Below are 19900 nucleotides of genomic sequence, written 5' to 3' on the forward strand. Positions count from 1 at the left end.
TGAGTGGAATCTGAATCGGAGTCGCGAAAGGAATCGGAATCGAAAATTACGATTCGGATTCGGATTCCTATATCTGGCGAATCTGATAAGCGGAATCGGGACTCAAAATTTTGTGGAATCACACCATTTGGAATCCGATTCTCAAGCTCCTGGAATCGCGCCAACTCTGCTTGTACCCTTATCCAAAAAAGTAGTAAGTCTAAGTACCACTTCCCTTCCTCATCCTCTTATAACAGATTGCTCTTTTCCCCCTATTTTTCAAATACTTGACCATTCTAATACTTGACTATTCTACTACTTGACTATTCTACAACTTGACCATTCTAATACTTGGGCTTTACTTTTCATTTTAATTATTTTACAAAATTTTCTTCTCCAAACAAAGTGGGTTGGCAACAAAAATATTTTTCCCTTTTTTCCCTCTTTTTCTACAACTTGACCATTCTAATACTTGGCCATTCTAACACAAGAGGTGGTACCGACTACCTAGCACTCACTCACTAAATTAGATTTCATACGTCTTCATATTCATAGTCAATCCATCCAATTACTGAGTATTTCTTCCCGATGTGAAAATATGCTAGTACAGGATTACGAGTACTCAAGTCTTTTTGAGCTATATTGTAGTAATTGTAATTTGTCGGAGATGGTGTCAGCTCAGTGATCAATAAACATTGAAAATTTACAAAAAATATAGCATCAAAAACCCTACAAAGACACGAAAGTACACAGAACTACAGTCTCTGCCTTCTGCCTCTATCTCTTGGACGAGTGATACTTCGGTGAGAATGAGAAATGATTATGCTTTATATTTATAATAAGTATATTCGGCCTTAAAGTTACGTCTATCATCTTTACAAGTACAACTTTTCATACAATTAATTTGAATTCTAAAACGTCTCCATTTTTCAACTAAATACGTATCGGTATAGTAAACGTAAGTGAAAAACGATTACATCGTGGAAATCGACACATACGTACTACATACTCGTATATGCGTACTATATCACCATACACCTCAGGTTTCTCCTTTTCTCTTTAAAACGTCTTCTTTTTACTTTAATAGAATTATTAAAACATCATAATTTTATCATCATCACGTAGACGTAGACGAAGTTAAAAGAACGTTATTGCACATTCATACAATCACATCAATTTATGGCTCCACCAGAATAGGTGCGATCTAAGGTTTCGTGGCCAACGAACTGTTCTTCGTGTTTCTTTCCGTAATCAATCCATAACAAAATTTTAGCAATAAAGGCAAAAGTTGTTTTGTTACGAATTACGATGAATTCGTCGAAATTTTTAATGAAATTTCTGATCAGGATATGAATTTTGATCGTTACATGTGTCGCAAGTTACCATACGTTTTGTCCAAAACGAATAATCTCACGTGCAATTTCTTAGTGCTTATTTAATGGTTAGTTTTTCTGTCATTATTCCGCTATGTAAACATTTCAGCTGTTGTTTTTCTACTCAGTAATTCTTAGAATTGAAGTATTTTGTATTATGTAATTGGTAAAATGTATCTCATTCTGGAAGAATCAACACCTTAAGTTTTGAGTACAACTGCTACAAATTGTGTGGTGTCTTCTTGAATCAGAGTAAAGTTCCAACTCCGGTGTTTCTATTTCAGTTCTTAGGTGTGAGTTATGTTAGTTCTAAAGTATGACTATAATATGATGATATCCAGTATTACAGTTTTACGCTTAGAAAAATTCGACGAATAATTTAGTTGTATTTTTATGTTTAGATGCTGCGGTGCTCTTGTTTTTCTATCGAGTAGAGAATGCCCACGTTCAAAACACCTAACAGGCATGGGTACTCGGTGAAATTCTCTTCTTTTTGTAGCGATCAATTGGTGGTAGCTACTTCGCAATATTACGGTTTCACTGGTACGTTTCATGAATTCAAAATCGCATCTTTAAAACCATAATTGCTAGAATTGTTATTGAATGACTTCTGTCTCATGTTTCGCAGGTGGTGGTACTTTATTTCATCTGAAAGTCTCTGACGATAGAAATTTAGTCGAAGTATCGAATTCGCCATGGGGTGATGGCTTATTCGATGTGGTGTGGAGTGAATGTGATCCAGATGTGGTTGTAACAGCCAGCGGTGACGGTACATTACAATTATGGAATTTAAGAACAAACCCACAAGTAAAAAAATTCCTCTTATAAAAAGACATAATGTTTTGCATATTTCTGTTCAGATTGAGTTATATATTAATAATACATGCTAACAAGGATGTTTTTTTTTATGATCAGGTACCGGTACAAGTATTTCGAGAACATACCAAAGAAATTTACAGCGTTGACTGGAGCCAAACCAGATTCGAACAACTTGTACTTTCGGCTTCGTGGGATAAATCTATTAAATTAGTGAGTATTTGTTCGTTTACTGCGAAAAATGTTAGTTTTTCACCATGTTTTCATACTGTGTGAATATTTTCAGTGGGATCCTAATGAAACTACTTCATTGAATACGTTCGTTGGCCATACAGAATTAGTATACAATGCTATGTGGTCGCCTTTAATACCATCATGTTTTGCTTCGGTTTCTGGTAGAGAAAAAAACGATCAATTTATGAAAAAAGTTTTTAAAAATCACGCAATATTAATAAATAATTCTTCGTAGGTGATGGTATGCTTAAAATTTGGAGTAGTAATTTACATCAAAGATCTCCATTAACGTTACATGCCCACGACGCTGAAGTGTTGACATGCAGTTGGTGTAAATACGATCAAAATTTAATCGCTACCGGTGGATCCGATGGTCTGATTCGTGGTTGGGATATGCGAAATTTTACCGCTCCAATATTCGAACAAAAGGTAACTACCAGATTATCCGACCTCTCTATGGTATGTACATGTATACAAAAATTTAATTCCAAACAATTGTTGAACAGGGCTGTGAATATGCTGTAAGGAAAATTCAGTTTTCTCCATATCACGCATCTTCGCTGGCTTCGGTTTCGTACGATTTTACCACCAGGTATAGTATTGTTCGGATCACTTTTGTTTCCCCTACAGATCGCATACTTAGATTCTATTTTTTGATTTCGTGTTCCAGAATTTGGGACTATAGAATTAGTTGCGACGCCATTGAAGTCATACAACACCATTCCGAATTCGTTTATGGCCTTGATTTCAATGTTCACCGGGAAGGTGAAATGGCCGATTGTGGATGGGATTCTCTTGTTCATGTTTTTACTCCGAAAACATTCAATAGTGTTACCAAGTAATTATCTATGAATTATTATCTCGTCGTGGAATGATACGTGAAATTATTTTGTTGGGATATGAACTTTTTGGGTGACTTTTTGCCTTGTGTTGGGAATGAATTTAGAAGGAACTTTCACGGAAATGCGTTTTTCTTATAATGGCTTGTTCCTAAAGTGTTCATTATTATGTTTTGGTTTTGTCAGGGATATTAAATTTAATTTCGTGAACGTTTATTTTATGGCATGCGCCCCCCCCCCCAACCCCTCTCACCCTTCGTGCTGGGAAATTAGGGGAAAATGATGAGAGAGAATAAAGGACTTGAAGGCAGCGTAATTTCTATTTTATTGACGTTTCATTTCTGTGTTTTCTGTGTTTGTTATTTCACGAAACAAAGATTTCATTTTGGTTTTGAAATAAATGATATTTGATTTATCGATTATCATTATTTTCATAACTGATGCGGTATCGTGATTTGAAATATTGAAATTTTGAAATACCCTTTGTCCCACTGTATAACTCTATCCTGTTTTAGACAATTCTGGTGAATTAAATACATTTTAAATTATAATTCTTACAATAACATTTTTTTATAATTAGAAAAAAATTTAAATACGTAATATGGATTTAATCTGAAAAAGTTTGCAATACTTATTTTAAAAAAAAAATCAAATTCAAATTATTTTTTCGAAGACTAAAATAAGCAATTTATCAATTTTCATCATTTTAAACTCATAACCTACGAAATAAATTCTTGAAAATACATTCTACGACTGCTTTTTTAAAAATGCTCAAACATGAAATTAATTCTAATTTAATATTAATTTACAGAATGAGCTAAAACGCGGGACCATGATGGAATAAGGATTTTTTTCTTTTATTTTTCAATGCAATTGTATTATTTTTTGTTGGGTATTTTTTTTTAAATAAATTTTTTCATTTTGTAATTTTTCTTTTTCAAGGTGTTGAAGTGATATGGTTAAGAATAGTATATTCTGAAATACCTAGGTGAAGTATTTTCGAATGTCGCGTCGGGAAGATCTCAAGCACGAATGCTTCGGTAATTATATTTTATTGTCTGTTTAAAAATCTACTCGTACGTCGTGAATTAATTTCTAAAGAAGACAAAAAAATAAGTAACGTTGTTGAAATTCGTCGAAACGTGTATTAAATTCGTGCGAAAAAGTTTAATGTCTGTGTAGAAAAAAAAAAACGTCTGAACGAATGATTTGAAGTTCTGTGTAGCATATTTTCTGCCAATTCCCCAAAGGCTATTTCCGAAGTTTCTGAAATGGCGTAAAATGTCGTTTGAAAACGTTGAAAAGTTAGCAGATTATTCAAGATTTGAAATGAAGTTATACTTTTAGAAATTTATCCATTTAGAAAGAAACTTATTTACCAGAAAGTACGTTATGTAGAAGTTATGCACAACGCATCTTCAAATGTGTATAATTTCGACGAATGAACCTACTTGTACCAGAAGAGTAGTGCATTTACTCGCTTTGAGGTTGAAAGTAAATCAGCTTCAGAAAGTACTATTTTATTGCATACGAATAATTTTAATATACGTTATGTTGCTGAAATATTATTGGTATTTACATTTTCAAGAAAATACAAGGTGAATTTTGTTGTTTGTACGGTAAAATTACAAAATAGTCAGAAATGCTGGTTACGTAATGATAAACATTTTATAACCTACGAATTAACAAGTATATCCTACATTGTTCTGAATGTAGGTAATAACAATTCATAGTAACGATTAATTCCTTAAATTATTTTTTCATATATATTAATGTGATTAGAAAGTTTCTCGAGTAGATCACCGCTGGTTGTTTTGATCATAAGGACAGGAGAATAAGAATACGTACCCCATAGCGATCAAAAAAGCACAACCAGTCCAGAAAAAAGCAATTGGAGTCATTTTCAATATATCAATGAAAGGAGAACTATTTTTAGCTAATCTATTATAGGCGTTCAATTCGGATTTATCTAATGTACCAGATGCAGCGTACATTTCAACTTGTTCGTCATCTGTTGGAATCGGATGTTGGGGTCGTCCGCTGACCAATTGGACATCGTATGGGCTCGTTACAGTTTGTAAATCGGGTGCTGATCGAGGAGCCGGGTTTTTTGGACGTAACGTGTAATTTGGATTGTTTGTAGAAGTAAGGTCTGCTTCAGTTTTATGTTTAATCAGACGTGTAAACGAATGCGAACTCTCAGTTGTATTATTCTGCGAATCAGGTTGCATCCTGGCGGTATTATTAATGGTTATGTAATCGTATTCGGGTTGCTCGTTTTTGTTATTAATGGGTACTTCGTAAATGTACTCTTCGAGTTTATTTTCTTCTCGATCACCTTTTATAAATATAGAAACAGGACGAGGATTTTTATCCGTATCTCCGTTTATGTACACAGACGAACCATCCTGTTCACCTGAAGGCCTGCTATCGTACGTTAGACTATTCATATTCTCGTACCCAGCAGAGCTGTCTTTCTGTGACGAAATTTCTCCCGCAGAATTGATTAACGAATCTTGTCGAAATAATCGTCTAGGTACGTGGTATTTGCTGCCGGTTGGAAATGTGGGAGTATTGGCTGGAGTACTCGTAGCATTGTTTTTGTTTTGCGATTGATCTAGCGTTGCCTTTGCAGCCTGATATTGTTGATGGAACCCACAAGGCGATGGAGTCCTTTCTCGAGTTTTTTGGTAACGGTATCCTCGCACAGGAGATTTGTTTCGTTTTGATTCGCATATGGGGCAGAATTTTTTCGAGTGCATTTTATCGTCTGGATCAACAGCGTTATTATGATCTCTAGGTGATGACCGGCCGATTTTTTTGTCGTCGTGGAATGATTTGCATTGTTGATTTAAACCGAACAACGATGTCAGTTTATTGCATAGTGCATTTGTATCCGGCGAACCATCGTAATTTTGCGACTTGATTGCGCCTGTTGGTTGTTCAGAGTCGTTTAAAAGTGGACTGGATTCTGGCTCTGGTTTTTGTTGATTTTCGTAGCTACGTATACGTAAAATCGGATTGAAAGTGACTTTTTTCGACCTACTATCGGAATATTGAGACGAGCTGTCGGATTGCTTACGTAAACAGGATTTTTTACAAGTTGAATGGTGAAGTCGACGTCTTACATAGCAGTGGCAAGGTATTCCGGAGGGTTCATGTTTATATTCGCCTGCCGTTGGCATTAAATAATTGGATTTTTAGGGTTTTAGACATCAGGCTCGATTTATATTGTGTACTCCGTTTAACAGATTGCAGAATTTAGGTACAGTTTTATCCCTAAAGGCGCGTAATCGAACCCGGCTATTGGTACCTGGAACAATAATAGTAAAAAAACATCTTCGTTAGTGTAAAGGATACTGAGATGAGATTTTGTTTATCTACGTTGACGGTTGATATATCTTTGAAAGTCTATTCTGTAGAAAGTCGATTGAATCATTTATGTAGGTATATAGAGGTACGTGTACCATAACGCATACCTACCTATTGCAACATGAAGTGGTGAAGTTTAGCTGAAAATTGTGTTTACAATTATTCATTTCACAGTCTGACTATTCGTGAGTTAATCATTTTAAAAATCAGCAATCTTGGAAATTTTAGATAAATATTCAATCTTGATATTTGTAAATGGTATGTATTTTAGAAATTCTTGGCAGTTTGGATTTTTAAAAAAAATGTTGATAACTTTTCCATTTGAAGAGAATTTTAGCCAAATTTTTGTTAAAAAAAATAATGGATATTGTTTCATTCTCGGCGAATTCTAATATTGTATTTCAATGTGATTTTTTCGCGATTTTACTATGACCTTTAAACAAAAATGAATTTTACTAACGAGTTTGAGAGAATTTCCTGGTTTGTGGTTTTTACTTCTTTTTTCAATATGTAGAAGTCTTCCTAATTTCTAGTCAATTTTTCGATCACAATGGAATTTTGACGCATTGTGAGAATTTGATGAATTTTGTTTCCGACTATCTTGAGAGAATCTGCATCATCTTTAAATTATTCTCAACTGATAATTTTAGAAGAAAAAAAAATGAAAAAATAGCAGAAATCGACGCAAAACTCAGTCCACCTCATTCTTTTCATAATTCTTAATTATAAGCATGCCTATATTCAAAGTATTTCAATCAATTTCCTATGCTTGCGCTGTGACAGAAAAGGTACATAGATAATTGAATTTCACGAAGGCTTATATCCAAAAAGTGTAAAATTCGTAGTATGAGTAACACTTTGAAATATTCTAAAGCGTTGATAATTTCGTTAAAAAAATGCTCCAGCGTGGCGCGCTGGTGTTCTATTAATGGCAATTAGTAAAATGTAGTTAGAAAGAAAATTTTACTCGTCTACAGATAAGATGTAACGTAATGTAACGTTTTTATAAAAAATTAATGTTCTCCTATTTGATAATTTGTTCGATCGCGAAAAAGAAAATTATAGAACCTTGAGTTAACTTCTTTTTCAAGCCAACTTTTATAACTCGAGCAACGACGACAACGAGGACGCTTTATTAATTAACATATTTTAGGATAACTTAAAAATGTACTTATTCGCAATAAAGATTACACATTTTTAAAATTATAAACGCGAATTAACTGCTAATATAACAAGCACTGAAATTTAAATTACACGAACTCGTCGCGTTCGAGTTTATAATTTTTTGACTTATTAATATTATTTAATAGAATCATAAAGATTTTTTCTCCATGTTAGTTTTTGCTATTAAAAGTTTTGTTGATTTTTACGATAATTTTTCTCAAACTGTCGAGTTTTAATCTCACTAACACTCATCATTCTCTGTACTTTTGGCTGGGTGAAAAAATTTAATCTCCTTTTTTTATTATTCTAATTTTCCCTGTATTTTGTAGCACACCGAATGTATTTTATTGTATTTGTTTTTTATTTTTATTTTTTATAAGAAAAGACGATGTCAAAATGTTAGCATTTTATTGTATGAAGTCTTCAAAGTAATTTGAATTAATGGTAAACGTGTTTGGAAAATTTGTTTAAAAATTGATTCAAAAAGTAATTTATCTAAAACATTTTGAAAGTTTTCAAGTGATGAGTTTTTTTTTCACGGATTTTAATTGCTAAAGTTTAGCGCTGGAAAAATTATTTGTTATTTTTAATTGGCAAATTATGTTATAAGGCGAGGCAGTAAGAACGTATAATTTTAATTTGCGTGATTTTTATTCATTCATTCATTTCAGAGTTTAAATTTATATGATGTTAATAATAGAATATTACCTACGTGTTTTTTACGTGAACATTAATTTTATTTATTTTTATTTATTCTGCATGCATGCACCAGAAGTAATCGATGCAATGGCGAGTGCGTTAGTCGCAGTTCTCTGCCTTTCATTTGACAATGTAGCAACTCAAACCACCCAAATGTGAATAGATTGGCCCACTCAGATTTGAATACATACTTGAACAACGTTATTTTGTAAACTTTTTTATATGATGTAATCTTTTAGATTTATTTTTACGTTTTCTTCCGTTATTTTCATTTTTAGAAACTTAGTTAGGGAACCTTGTATACCTAAGCTAATTAATGTATTAGAGAGATTAGAGAATTTTTTTTTCAAGTTAGAACACTCATGAAGTGCCTAGTTAATATAAAATTGCAGCTGCCTAATCGTCAAATTCAAAGTACATACCTCAAATTTACAATGTTCACAAGGTAAGATTTCTATGCCAATTTTGCAAGATTTTGAATACAATGTGGTTGGATATTATTAAATTATTTATTGAAACAGATTAATTTGTTGAAACATCGATAATAAGTTTTTAGGCAATTTAAAGCGTTTACGTTCTGTCGGAAAATTAGCCTTTTTGTGATATTGCGTTGAAAAAAACTTCTTCTATTTAAGTATCCACGAGGTATAAATTTTATCGGATAACGTAAGAGGTTTAAAATTAAGAAATCTCTCAAGTATTGAAGATGTAAAGCTGCAAACTCGACATCACGTTATTGGCTTTAGACTTCATTGTTGCCCAGGAGCATTGGAAATTTCAACTTTTGAATTCTATTTCGTGTTCCTACGAAAATGGCCGCTGCAAAATGTTGAAAGTCTTATTGTTACCAACTGCTATCTTTACGTATAGGCCTATTCTACTTCGTTACATTTATTTTGCGTGGATTTTCGAACGAAAAGTGTGCGTAATATTTGAATAGTAATTTTTGATTTTTTCTTTTCTTAGGAGTCAATCTTTCGAAAATGAAAAAAAGAAGAGAAGAGAGAAAATAGGTAAGGTATTTCAGATACATATTTTTTTTATATTTTTATGATCATTGAGTGGAAAATTTTCCATTTATTTTAATACGTGTATGTTTATGAAAATTCTGCAATGAAACATACCACAAAATATTCATTTGTAAAGGGAGAAAACCAAGTGTATAATAACTTGGCCTCGGCCAACTTTTAGTTGAAAAAAAAAATAGTAAATGGGTATACCTATTTTCAACGTTGGTTTTCAATTTCAACAATGTGCAAGTTGAGCTGTATTGTTTTACAAAGTGCGAGATGTTGCGGTATATTTTCAAACGATATTACCGATACGAGATGATAAAATTATTGCAATAATAAATTAAGTAGGTAGTAATTCATCGCAGCGCGAGAGTAATTCAGAGATAGACGAGTCGTTCGCGTCACCGACTCTCGATGAAATGAAATTACGTTTCACGTTCGAGTATTTTAACGACTGTATTTTCAACTTATGAATTAAACGTGTACGAGGAAACTGTGTATTGTCGACAGCGTGAAATAATATAATCTTAATACGATTTGCACTTCGTTAAAAACCCAAACATAATGAAATTTGACTTACTTAAAATCACATTTCGTTACATTCATTCCTAACAATGACAGATAATTTTGATAAAATTCTCCTATACGAGTGCGCGAATACGATACAATTTTTTAATCCGGCATTCAGCTTAAAATGTATAATTTTTCAATGCGAATAATTTGTGGCAAATTTAAATTTTTCATTTTTTCAAATCTTACTTCACGAGCGCAATCGCGAATGATAAATTTTCTCACTTGTTTATATTGATAACGTGTAGTATGGCTAAGCATGGCATTTCTCTGCAATTTGATAACCGTGTATTTTTTCGCAGTTTTAGTCATTTTTCCATTTCACTGGTTTGGGCGTCGTTGTTTGCGTGGGCATGATGGAGACTTATTGAAATTTTGAACGTGGAAATAACTAAACTTGGCATACATTTGTTGTACGGAAATGGAAATATTATCAATTTTGAAATAACAGGCGTTATTTTTTCAATTGTTTTTTTTCTGTATTATTCATTTTAATATAATATCTAAACATTCGACTATATTGTTGAAACAATAAAACATTAAAAAATGAATATTTAAAAAACAAAGTCATGAAAAACGTCAATTCTCGCAATTTTGATAGTTGAATATGAGTTTTTCCGAAACGTCGAATTTTCTATACTTGAGTATTTTGATGGGCTTCATGGAAAAAGGGCCGTAGTCAATTTTTTTTCACTGATTTTTACAAGTTCAAATGGACTTGAAATTTTTTTTTACAAACAAACATTTTCCAATTTGTTTTTTTTTTCATGGAAGAACACTTCAATGTCACTGAATATGGTGAAATAAATAAAACAAATTTTTTTAATACATTCAAAATTGTAAAAGAAAAAAAATGACTAATGCCCCTTTTCCATGGAACCCCTCTTCTAAATAATTTTTAAAAGATACTACTTTTATATCAAGAAATTATGGCCAAACCACGTCAACTAGACGTTGGAAAAATTTCAAATTTTTTGACAGGAATTGCAAAAATTATCACTGTTGTTGCCCAAAGTTACGAACAATTTTTTTATTTTTTTTTAAATCAAAAAATTGCAAAATAGCGTAGGTAGTCTAGTTCTACTTTTTTTTGGCAAATGAAGATAGGTACCTACTGGTTTTTCATAAAATTGTGTACATTTCTACCGGTATCCGTTCTATTTTTAGATTTTAATCGACAGCGAAAAGTTCTGATTTTTTTCTACATTAAAATGTTTCACCCTTAATTGTTTGTCACTTTTTTGGTGTTAGGTTAGTTTCAAAGTTACCTACCTTTTTTTTTTTTTTTTTTTTTTTTTTTTGGAGAAAAATGAGTACGATCCCTGTTTAAGGAACATCAATTATCTTCAAGGTTATTGCAGAAATTCGTGTGATCGACTGGCTGGAGATTCTGCTAGACACCTCAAAAACCACACGGAAGTTTTCGATTATTTGTCTTTGAAAAATTTCAAATAAAGGGCTTGAACTCCGTCCCATTTATTACCCAGGTAAAATTACTTGTTGATCTAATAACGAAAAATAAATTCATTGATAAAGATTTTGACGCCAGGTATCATTTGTATATTACGAAGTTTTCAAAAAGTAAAGTCAAGTTTTACATCTAACTTCTAAGTGCATAATATATTGACCTTGAGCTAAATGACGCCAAATTGATAAGTATGTATTTTTAACGTCAGTTAACTTGATTAAAAAACAAATCGGTCCTTGCACCGATGCAATTATTGAAAGTTTGTTTTCAAAAAGGAAATACTGAAGAAAAGAGAAGCGTACCTATCTCGTAAAGATTAAATTTAAAACACGTGGTGATGATGTTTACTAATGCGAGGTATCGATTAATTAATACATAATGTATCCACATTCCAAAGCAGAAGATAAGAACTTATGAAGTTTTAATTTCACCCCTTTTTTCCGGCTATTCTACACAATGTGTGTTACAAATTTATCCACATTTGTTGATAATCAACGGTTAATAAATTTTATTGGTATAATTTGAGATAAAAAATTATCGTGTTTGCAATACGATAATATCTATCAACTCAACTTCTGTTGCTGTGATGGGTATGCGATGTATTTATTTATTTTGATCGAAGATTGAAACTGCATCTTAATAATTAAATGTTTCTATACTTTTTCTGTAGAACTACTAATATGTACACAGGTACCTACCTATGTCTAACATCCTTGAACACAATTTGTAGTAAAGACAGTAATATACAGCATAACTTCAAATTTTATGATCTATTTATTTTTTTGAAATATCTACTTATTAAAAATGTATGAATGGGCTTAAGAATGTCATGCTCGTAGGTTTCTGAAAATCAATTATCGGATAGGTACCTTACCTACATAATTTACCAAATTTACAAGATGAAATGAAATGAACGCTCATTCAAATTGTGTAGAAATTCATTTACTTATTCACGAATACGTATTACGCTTGAAACAATATTCGAAACATACCTACTATAGAAACATTTACGATTGGCAGGGTATGATGTCGTATTGTGGGTTGAGAGTGGTACCCCAAATCTTGTAGCATTTTTGAACCGGTCCGTCGAAGTTGCTGGTAAAAATTGTGCTTTTTTGACCCGGGAGCCAATACTCGTCGCATTTTACGTCCACGTTGGTAGCTCCATCCGGAATTCTTACAGATTTAGTGACACCCAGTGAGAAATCTCCCGAACATTCCTCTTTCTTATTACCGTTGAGATTGTATTTGATACGAAACGATGCCACAAATCCACCACCGTTGTACACAGAAATAGAATTATTGCTTTTAGCAAAGGTGGACGCCACTAATACCAAAGTTAAAATACCGAACAGAGCAGCTTTCATTTTGATTTATCTTAAAGATTCATCGCACTTGTTACAAATATGAAGTACATATACACAATGTGATTGACATTTGGTTGATGCGAGTTTTTATAATTTTTTTTCCGATTTAATGTGATTTTTGGACTTAGGATTGGATGTTTGAAAAAAACACCATACGAGTAGCACCTGTATTTCTTAGAATATTATTCTGCAAAAATGAGCACATTAATATCCATATTGTGTGGTAATTAATGACATGGAATTGAATTCTTGATTAGGCTAATTTATTATCCATCACTTCCGTCAATTACAAAAGTGCTCAGATATTATTTCGTGATGTTCAACTCTGATATTCTTCGGATTTTAACATTAGGTGACCTAAATGATCTCATTTGGAGGTTCATTTTAGATATTAATAGGTGAGAAAATGTACTTTTAGAGGCTAAACTTTCGAATATTAATTCTTACAAATACATTTTGTTGCACCCATGACGAAAATAAGTCTCGAAATACGATGGTTACAAGAATGTTTCTAAAATAGAGAATTTTCAGACTTGTACTAGGAGTGCATTAATTACTCGTATAATGAAACCGTTCAAGATTTTATAATTTAGGGAAAATGGGCCCTAAACTTTTTTTCTCACTCAAGCCGAAAGTGTTCTCAAAACGCAATGGTGACTACAATGTACTCGTATACATGCGTACCTACATAACTACAATAGAAGTTTTTTCAAGATTTTAAATAGTTCTATGAAAAAAAAAAAAAAATGTGAAATAGATCACTGACAATGAAAGATTCTTTTGTTGGTCAGTTCACCATGTTTTTTCAACGTTATGAAAATCGAAACGTTTTAATCAATTCTACTTCAACTGAACTTCAATAAAATGAAAAAGCACTTGCCGAAAATTTTCAACTTCTCATTTTATTCGCCAAAGTTCATTTTTCGATTTTTAAAAATCATGGAAAATGAAACAAAATGTTATATTTAAAACATGAATATGAATATAAAATTTTTGAAATCCCAAAAATTGGATACCTACCTATATCCAACAGCTTACATGTACACTTGTACACCTACTTGAAGTTACCTTATCTACCAATTGGTGCATATTGACTCGTTTTAGATCCTCCTAATTCAACTGATTTTAAAAGTCTACCTTTAAGTATGGTACGTAAAATACCCATTTCTATGAAATTTGAAAAATTCAAACCTTTCATACATTTTTTAATTTAATTCTTGTAATCGAAGATGTAGGTATTATACATGAAAGCCCCGTATTGAAAAAAAAACATACTTACCATACTTAAACATCAAAAACCAAATTTTTCATTTTTTTCTGCTGAAAATTGTTTTTAACCTTTGGAGAATAACGGAAGAAGACTGTGTAATTGTAGATATTTAAGCGAAGAAAATATGGCTGTAAGTATATTGAATTTTTTTATCGATTTTCAAAATTTTCGAAAAACAGTATTTTTCTCATGTGTTAAAAAAAATTATTAGATCGAACTACCAAAGATTTGTTTTGAAAATTTTTCAATAAAAAAATACACTAATTTTTGTTGTTGTAGTCAACAAAAAAATGTTAATGAAATATCATATAATTTAAAAATTTTAAAACGCATTAAATAAACACTCGTTTGAATTGCGTAAAGTTTTATTCGTTTATGCCTAATTTCATATTGTTAACATATTGGTAATATTTCTATTGAAAATAATATTTGAAGTGCAAGATGTATAGGTAAATATTTACGTTCAACAGGTGATGGAGTCCCATTTAGGGTTTAGGGTGGTACCCCAAATCTTGAAGCACTCTTGAACTGGTCCATCGTAATGTTTGTTGAAAACGGTGCTGAGTTGTCCTGGGAACCAGTATATTTCGGTTTTCATGTTTATGTCTTTAGCTCCGGCAGGAAGTAGTATGGACTTGGTGACACCCAATGAGAAATTTCCTGAATCTTCGGTTTTTCTTTGGCCATTAAGGAGGTAATTGACGGTAAATTTCGCAACATATCCACCGCTATTGTACACGGAAAGGGAACCGCTTTGGGATTGGGCATAGGTGGACGCCACAAATACCAGAACGAAAACACCGAACAGAGCAGCTTTCATTTTGACTTTTTTAAAAAAGATTCAACGCACTTGTTACTAAGATGAAACACAAGATTACAATAAGATTGATCGTGCTGATCCGGGTATTTATACTGTTAGGTACTTGTATCAATGCAATTCATTATTTGACTTTTGAACTTGCATCAGATATTGAAAAAAAAAACGTCATAGCGCATGTTTCTTGGAATTATTCTGTAAAAATAAATTCATTGGGTAGGTAGAGGTACCCCTGAGATATCTATGGTGTTGTTGCAATTGCGATGAACCATGATATTTTGATCAGGTGCATTTTTTCTTCCAGTCGTATTTGATTTCGGGAGGGGGGATTTTTACTTTGATATCAGTAAAGAGACTTCAAAAACTTGCTTTTATGACGTCCTTTTATTCGAAAAACACCTACACTTACAAGGGTGGGTCATTTTACAGTTTTTTTGAAAAGATGGAGCTTAGCGGAAATTATGGAGAAATGTCTTCAATACTTAACACGCAGGATTTTGAAATGTTTATGTATTTACACAATGTCTTCGTATACCTAGTGAATGCCGACTTGTGACGCATCTTGTAATTGATTGGAAGAACGAGTCACGTAATAATATCAATTATTGATAATATGATTTGTTTTGCAGACGATCGTTAGGTCAATTAAAACTTCCTCTTCAATTATTTTAATTTGATTCACGTGTGTTATATTTTCGTAGTACAATTAAAATATGTTTTATAACTACACTTTAGTGGTAATCATTCCAAGAAAAAGATAATCTTCATGTCAACTTTGTTCGCGAGGTTTGAAACGAGATTTATTATTATAAAAACAGTTTGAAAAAGAAAGAGCTAGAAGTGAACTTTCTAATTTTGTACGATAGTGCTCATTTTTCAAAACATTTCAGCAAAACTCTCCAAAATATTGAAAAATCATTTCTTTAAAGAATTTTTAGGTTGAATTAAAAATTCTGAGAAGAACACTGTACCTACCTATCCTTCTTTTTTTTTAAATTCAACTCTGAAATTTTTTGTTCGAGCTGGTAATTTTGGGCCCTAGAGTACGTATTAGAATTGAAACTGAAAATTGTGACGAATTGATCTTCTAATAATAGAGAATATGAAAATGTTTTCTTGTAGATAGGTAACGACAATTTATTTGGTAGGTAGGTGCCACTTAATTTCGTAAAGTGATTATTAACAGCGTACAATCTTTCCAAGTTAATATTCTTGTTTCAAATAAGTAGGTATTATTAGCTACGTGTATCGACAAAATAAATTTCACGTATTCGTGTTACAAAATAACGTACTCGAAAATTCGCTCGGTCTATCAACAAAATGGATCGTATGACAAGGAGTAGATACACAATGCGAAAAAAATGCCCAATAGTCGTATATTTTAAAACATTCGGCATGAGGTGCTGGTCGAAGTATTGGTAATACGGCATAAAATCCTAAAAATTTATGCGTTCTCACTTTGAACATAAGATTTGTGCTTTCTTTTTGAAATTTGATCACATAAACACAGTGTGGGGGTATCTTTGCATTGCGTTCCCTGTGTAGTTCGTTGTTACTATAATACGTGTACGATAAATCAGCTGGAGTATCCTTATCGTTAAGAATGGCGATCATATTCACATCGTCTGCCGATTGAATTTTATTGAGAAACAAAGAGAAATAAATTAAACGTACCAATGCGTTTTCTATCATTTGGTCTATTTTGGAAGGAAATTTGTAAATCGCGAGCTGGGTGAACGATGTGGAAGCAATTTTGTTGATCACAATTGTAGAAATTATGGAAATCCACGATATCCTAAAAAATGAAACCATTCGCTATAGGTACCAACTAAAATTACGTAGAATAGTTTGACGCAGGTCGCGAATAAGTTTCTTTATTCTATTTTTACGCCTCATAACATTCGTTGATAATATCCAAGTAAATCAACATGGGTAGTAGGTAGGTACTATGTACAGTATGTACCTATATTTGTTAATTGTAGATTTAATGCACTACAATAGTAACCTACCTACTACTCGTACCATCATAGTCCGATATGCGGGTTTGAAATTTTGGCTCGATGATTTCTCGATATTATATTACCTATTGAATCGGTAGATACCTATTCGATTTGTCCAGTCAATGAAATGTTACGCAGATGATTATCAACGTTCGTTATAAAAATTCTCAGTCGACTCCGTTAAATTAAGCGAATCATTACAATAGATTACATATCCACCCATAATATACCTAGACCTACCAAATCATTGACATACCAAAATTTCACTCATATTAACGCACTCTATGACGTTGGAAATGATGGGAAAATGCACCGAGATAAATATTCACGGTCAATTTATCAATTAATAGGTAATTTAAAAGTACGATAATTTGAAATAAAATCAAACTCACCGTATGATTTAGCGTTGAAATTCAACTTTTATCTCGTACAGTCACAGCGACAAACGCGTTCATTAAGATCAGTTGTAATCGAACTGAGACATTTCAACTTACATTCGAATGGATTAAAATACGCATAGGTTTGTTTGTAAATATCCAACGAGCCTTGATTTTTTTACCACCTGCTTTCTAGTTTCTGAATTCAACTTGAAAAAATTCTCGTTGAGAAATGGTAGTTTTGTAATCATTCTTAAACGAAAACAAAATTTATAAAAATTATAGTTACCTTCCGAGTTTCGTGATCAATATGCCAATTGAAGATCACGTGAAGAATGGTTAAATAGGTAGCATTTTTAAATAATTGAAAAGTATGTTCTATTTTAGGCATATTTGCTTAAATTTGGTTTGTCAGATATCTATGATAAGAAATACATTGCTAAAACATGGTCATTTTACTTGAATTTAATTCTAGCCGCGTATTTTTAAAACCGTGAGTATAAGTATATTAAATTTTGACGTGTCCCAAGTGGCAAAAGAGCAACGATTTTTTCAAAAACGACCCTACTTTGAGGACTTTTGGCTCAGTCACTTGAGTGGCTAAAGCGCTCAAAATTATTCTGGGTAGATACCATCTTTTGAAACTGTGCCATTTTTTCCAAAACAAACTCAAGCTAGGTAGAAGCTAGAGCAAAAAAACCAAGATTTTTCAGAGATACTCCCTCTTGAGCACCCATATCTCCTCGCGTAATGAGAGGCTTCCACTGAATTTTGTCGAAATCCTCCGACATTTTCCCCCCGCTATCTACGCTAATGTGTAATGTCACATCACTTTGAAAATTTTCTTGAATTTTAATTTGAAATTGGAGGCCTTTTATGCTTTTTTAGGTGCATATTTTTAACATGTGATTCAATTTTGTACTGACAATGTTTATGGATTGAAATACGTATAGTTTAAGTCATTATAAGAGGGCACTGAAAATGTGAGACGTGAAAAATATTTTACTATGAAATTTTCCATAATGCATAACTGTCGATTTATATTTTTCAGTTTTTCATTTTTTTATTCAAGCCGAAAGTAAACAAACAAAAAGTTCTAATTGAAATTTTTTCTATTTTTGAACAATATGCTTCAAAATTTGATTCTTCTTACGGTTCACTGGTTGTTGTCCTTTTTTTTTTTTCGTTTTTGAATAAATTCAAATACATTTTCTTATGATTGTTAAGCTTCTACGTAGTCAAAACACCACTGTGAAAAAATTTAAATGGGTACCTTAGTAAATTCATTTCTTGGAAAAAAAAGAAACACCATTCGCTAACGAAAAAAAAGGCTTCTTTAACACGCTCTTTTAAACATGCTTCTAAATGAGTTTTTTGTTCGCTTCCTCAAAAATTTCCAATGCGGATGTTTTTTTTACCGCCTTTTAGCCAGTAGAGTGAGAAAAGCGCAGGTAACTAAATTACAAAATCGATTATTTACTTAAAGGCGATGATAAAATGAACCCATAAAGAAAATCCGAATGTTTAATTAATTAAAAACCATTTTCAATGTAATTTCCTCGTAGATGCTTACCATGCGAATGACGTATTTATTTATGTAGCTTTCGAGAAGAAGAGTAAAAAAAAAAAGAAAAAAACTAGGAATTATTTTCTATGTATGTGTTGTGAAGGATGAAAAAAAAGGGTATGCTAAAAAATTAGGCATAAAAAATTAAAAGAAATAATGAAAACAAATGTGACGGCGGCGATGATAATGGGTCTAATTTTAAGGGGCTAAAGAAAATTCTAAAACAACACCCCGAGGATAAAAGTAAAATAGGGAATAATTAATTTATCCAGAGGAATAAACAAGCAAGTTAGCTTTTTTACCTCCGTTTTGTTCTTACTGCTGAGAGTATTGTTTTCTTAATACGAAAATAAAAGAAGTGTATCGCTATATACGAGTACGCTGTGCTATGCAAACAGTATTAAAACGTGGTTTCGCGATAAGGGTGTTTTAAATATGAAAAAATTTGTTAAATATGAAAGAATAATCTCGTCTATGCAGATAAGGGTGCGAGTTGTTCCGCGTGTAAAAAAATGAAAAATTGTTAACCGGATTGTTGTGCTTTTGAAACGTGCGGCTTTTGTTGAAAGATGAAACAAAAACATTGCTATTGATTATGACGTGATGACTTTAGCTTTAAACAAATTGGCTCCGGATAGCAGAAGCACGTTTTATAAAGATAACACTTTTACTTAGGTTAAATTTATTGATGTAAAAGCGATAAAAACGTTGCTAATGATTTTTCGCGATACTTTCTGCGGATGGAAAAGTACTTCCACTATAATGTCTTAATCGTTTCGCAGAAATCACGTTGGTTTCTTTTTATTTCTCCACTTTCGTCGTGTTTTATGTCGTGGCTATTTTAGTCGAGTAAGTACTCGTGTATTCAGTTGCAATTTAATGAACTTGATTATCACCATGATGAAAAATAACTTTTGATGTTTTTTTTCTCCATTTCCCACGACGGCCACGACCAGTTGTTAGGAGAAAATATGT

At 32.2% G+C, this 19900-nt stretch overlaps 2 protein-coding genes across 12 annotated transcripts; one reads left to right on the forward strand and one right to left on the reverse strand.

The window, feature by feature from the left end:
• Positions 1-1191: 1191 nt before the first annotated feature.
• On the forward strand, positions 1192-10574 carry Pex7 (Peroxin 7). Of its 4 annotated transcripts, XR_010557727.1 has the most exons (11): positions 1192-1420; positions 1754-1895; positions 1981-2159; positions 2268-2381; positions 2455-2563; positions 2638-2831; positions 2909-2994; positions 3073-3240; positions 4184-4281; positions 9443-9489; positions 10362-10574. XR_010557727.1 is itself a non-coding variant. In XM_065356819.1 (9 exons), exons 2-9 carry the CDS (start codon positions 1790-1792, stop codon positions 4188-4190), a joined length of 963 nt encoding a protein of 320 aa, XP_065212891.1. In that variant the 5' UTR covers positions 1192-1420; positions 1754-1789; the 3' UTR covers positions 4191-4412. The 4 variants fall into 4 exon arrangements, 3 of the variants coding, with proteins under 3 accessions (XP_065212891.1, XP_065212889.1, XP_065212890.1); XM_065356819.1 differs by lacking the exons at positions 9443-9489; positions 10362-10574 and having other exon boundaries at positions 4184-4412; XM_065356817.1 differs by lacking the exons at positions 4184-4281; positions 9443-9489; positions 10362-10574 and adding an exon at positions 4053-4168 and having other exon boundaries at positions 1193-1420.
• LOC135840335 (uncharacterized) lies at positions 4746-17532 on the reverse strand. Of its 8 annotated transcripts, XM_065356809.1 has the most exons (3): positions 17374-17532; positions 16656-16776; positions 4746-6554 (listed from the first exon to the last, which is right to left on the reverse strand). In XM_065356809.1, the coding sequence occupies exon 3, from the start codon at positions 6424-6426 to the stop codon at positions 5041-5043; it is 1386 nt and encodes a 461-aa protein (XP_065212881.1). In that variant the 5' UTR covers positions 6427-6554; positions 16656-16776; positions 17374-17532; the 3' UTR covers positions 4746-5040. The 8 variants fall into 8 exon arrangements, with proteins under 8 accessions (XP_065212881.1, XP_065212885.1, XP_065212884.1 ...); XM_065356813.1 differs by lacking the exon at positions 16656-16776 and having other exon boundaries at positions 17374-17485; XM_065356812.1 differs by lacking the exons at positions 16656-16776; positions 17374-17532 and adding an exon at positions 12524-15068.
• Positions 17533-19900: the final 2368 nt, after the last annotated feature.

This window comes from Planococcus citri, chromosome 3 (assembly GCF_950023065.1).
Source record: "Planococcus citri chromosome 3, ihPlaCitr1.1, whole genome shotgun sequence".
NCBI lineage: Eukaryota > Metazoa > Arthropoda > Insecta > Hemiptera > Pseudococcidae > Planococcus > Planococcus citri.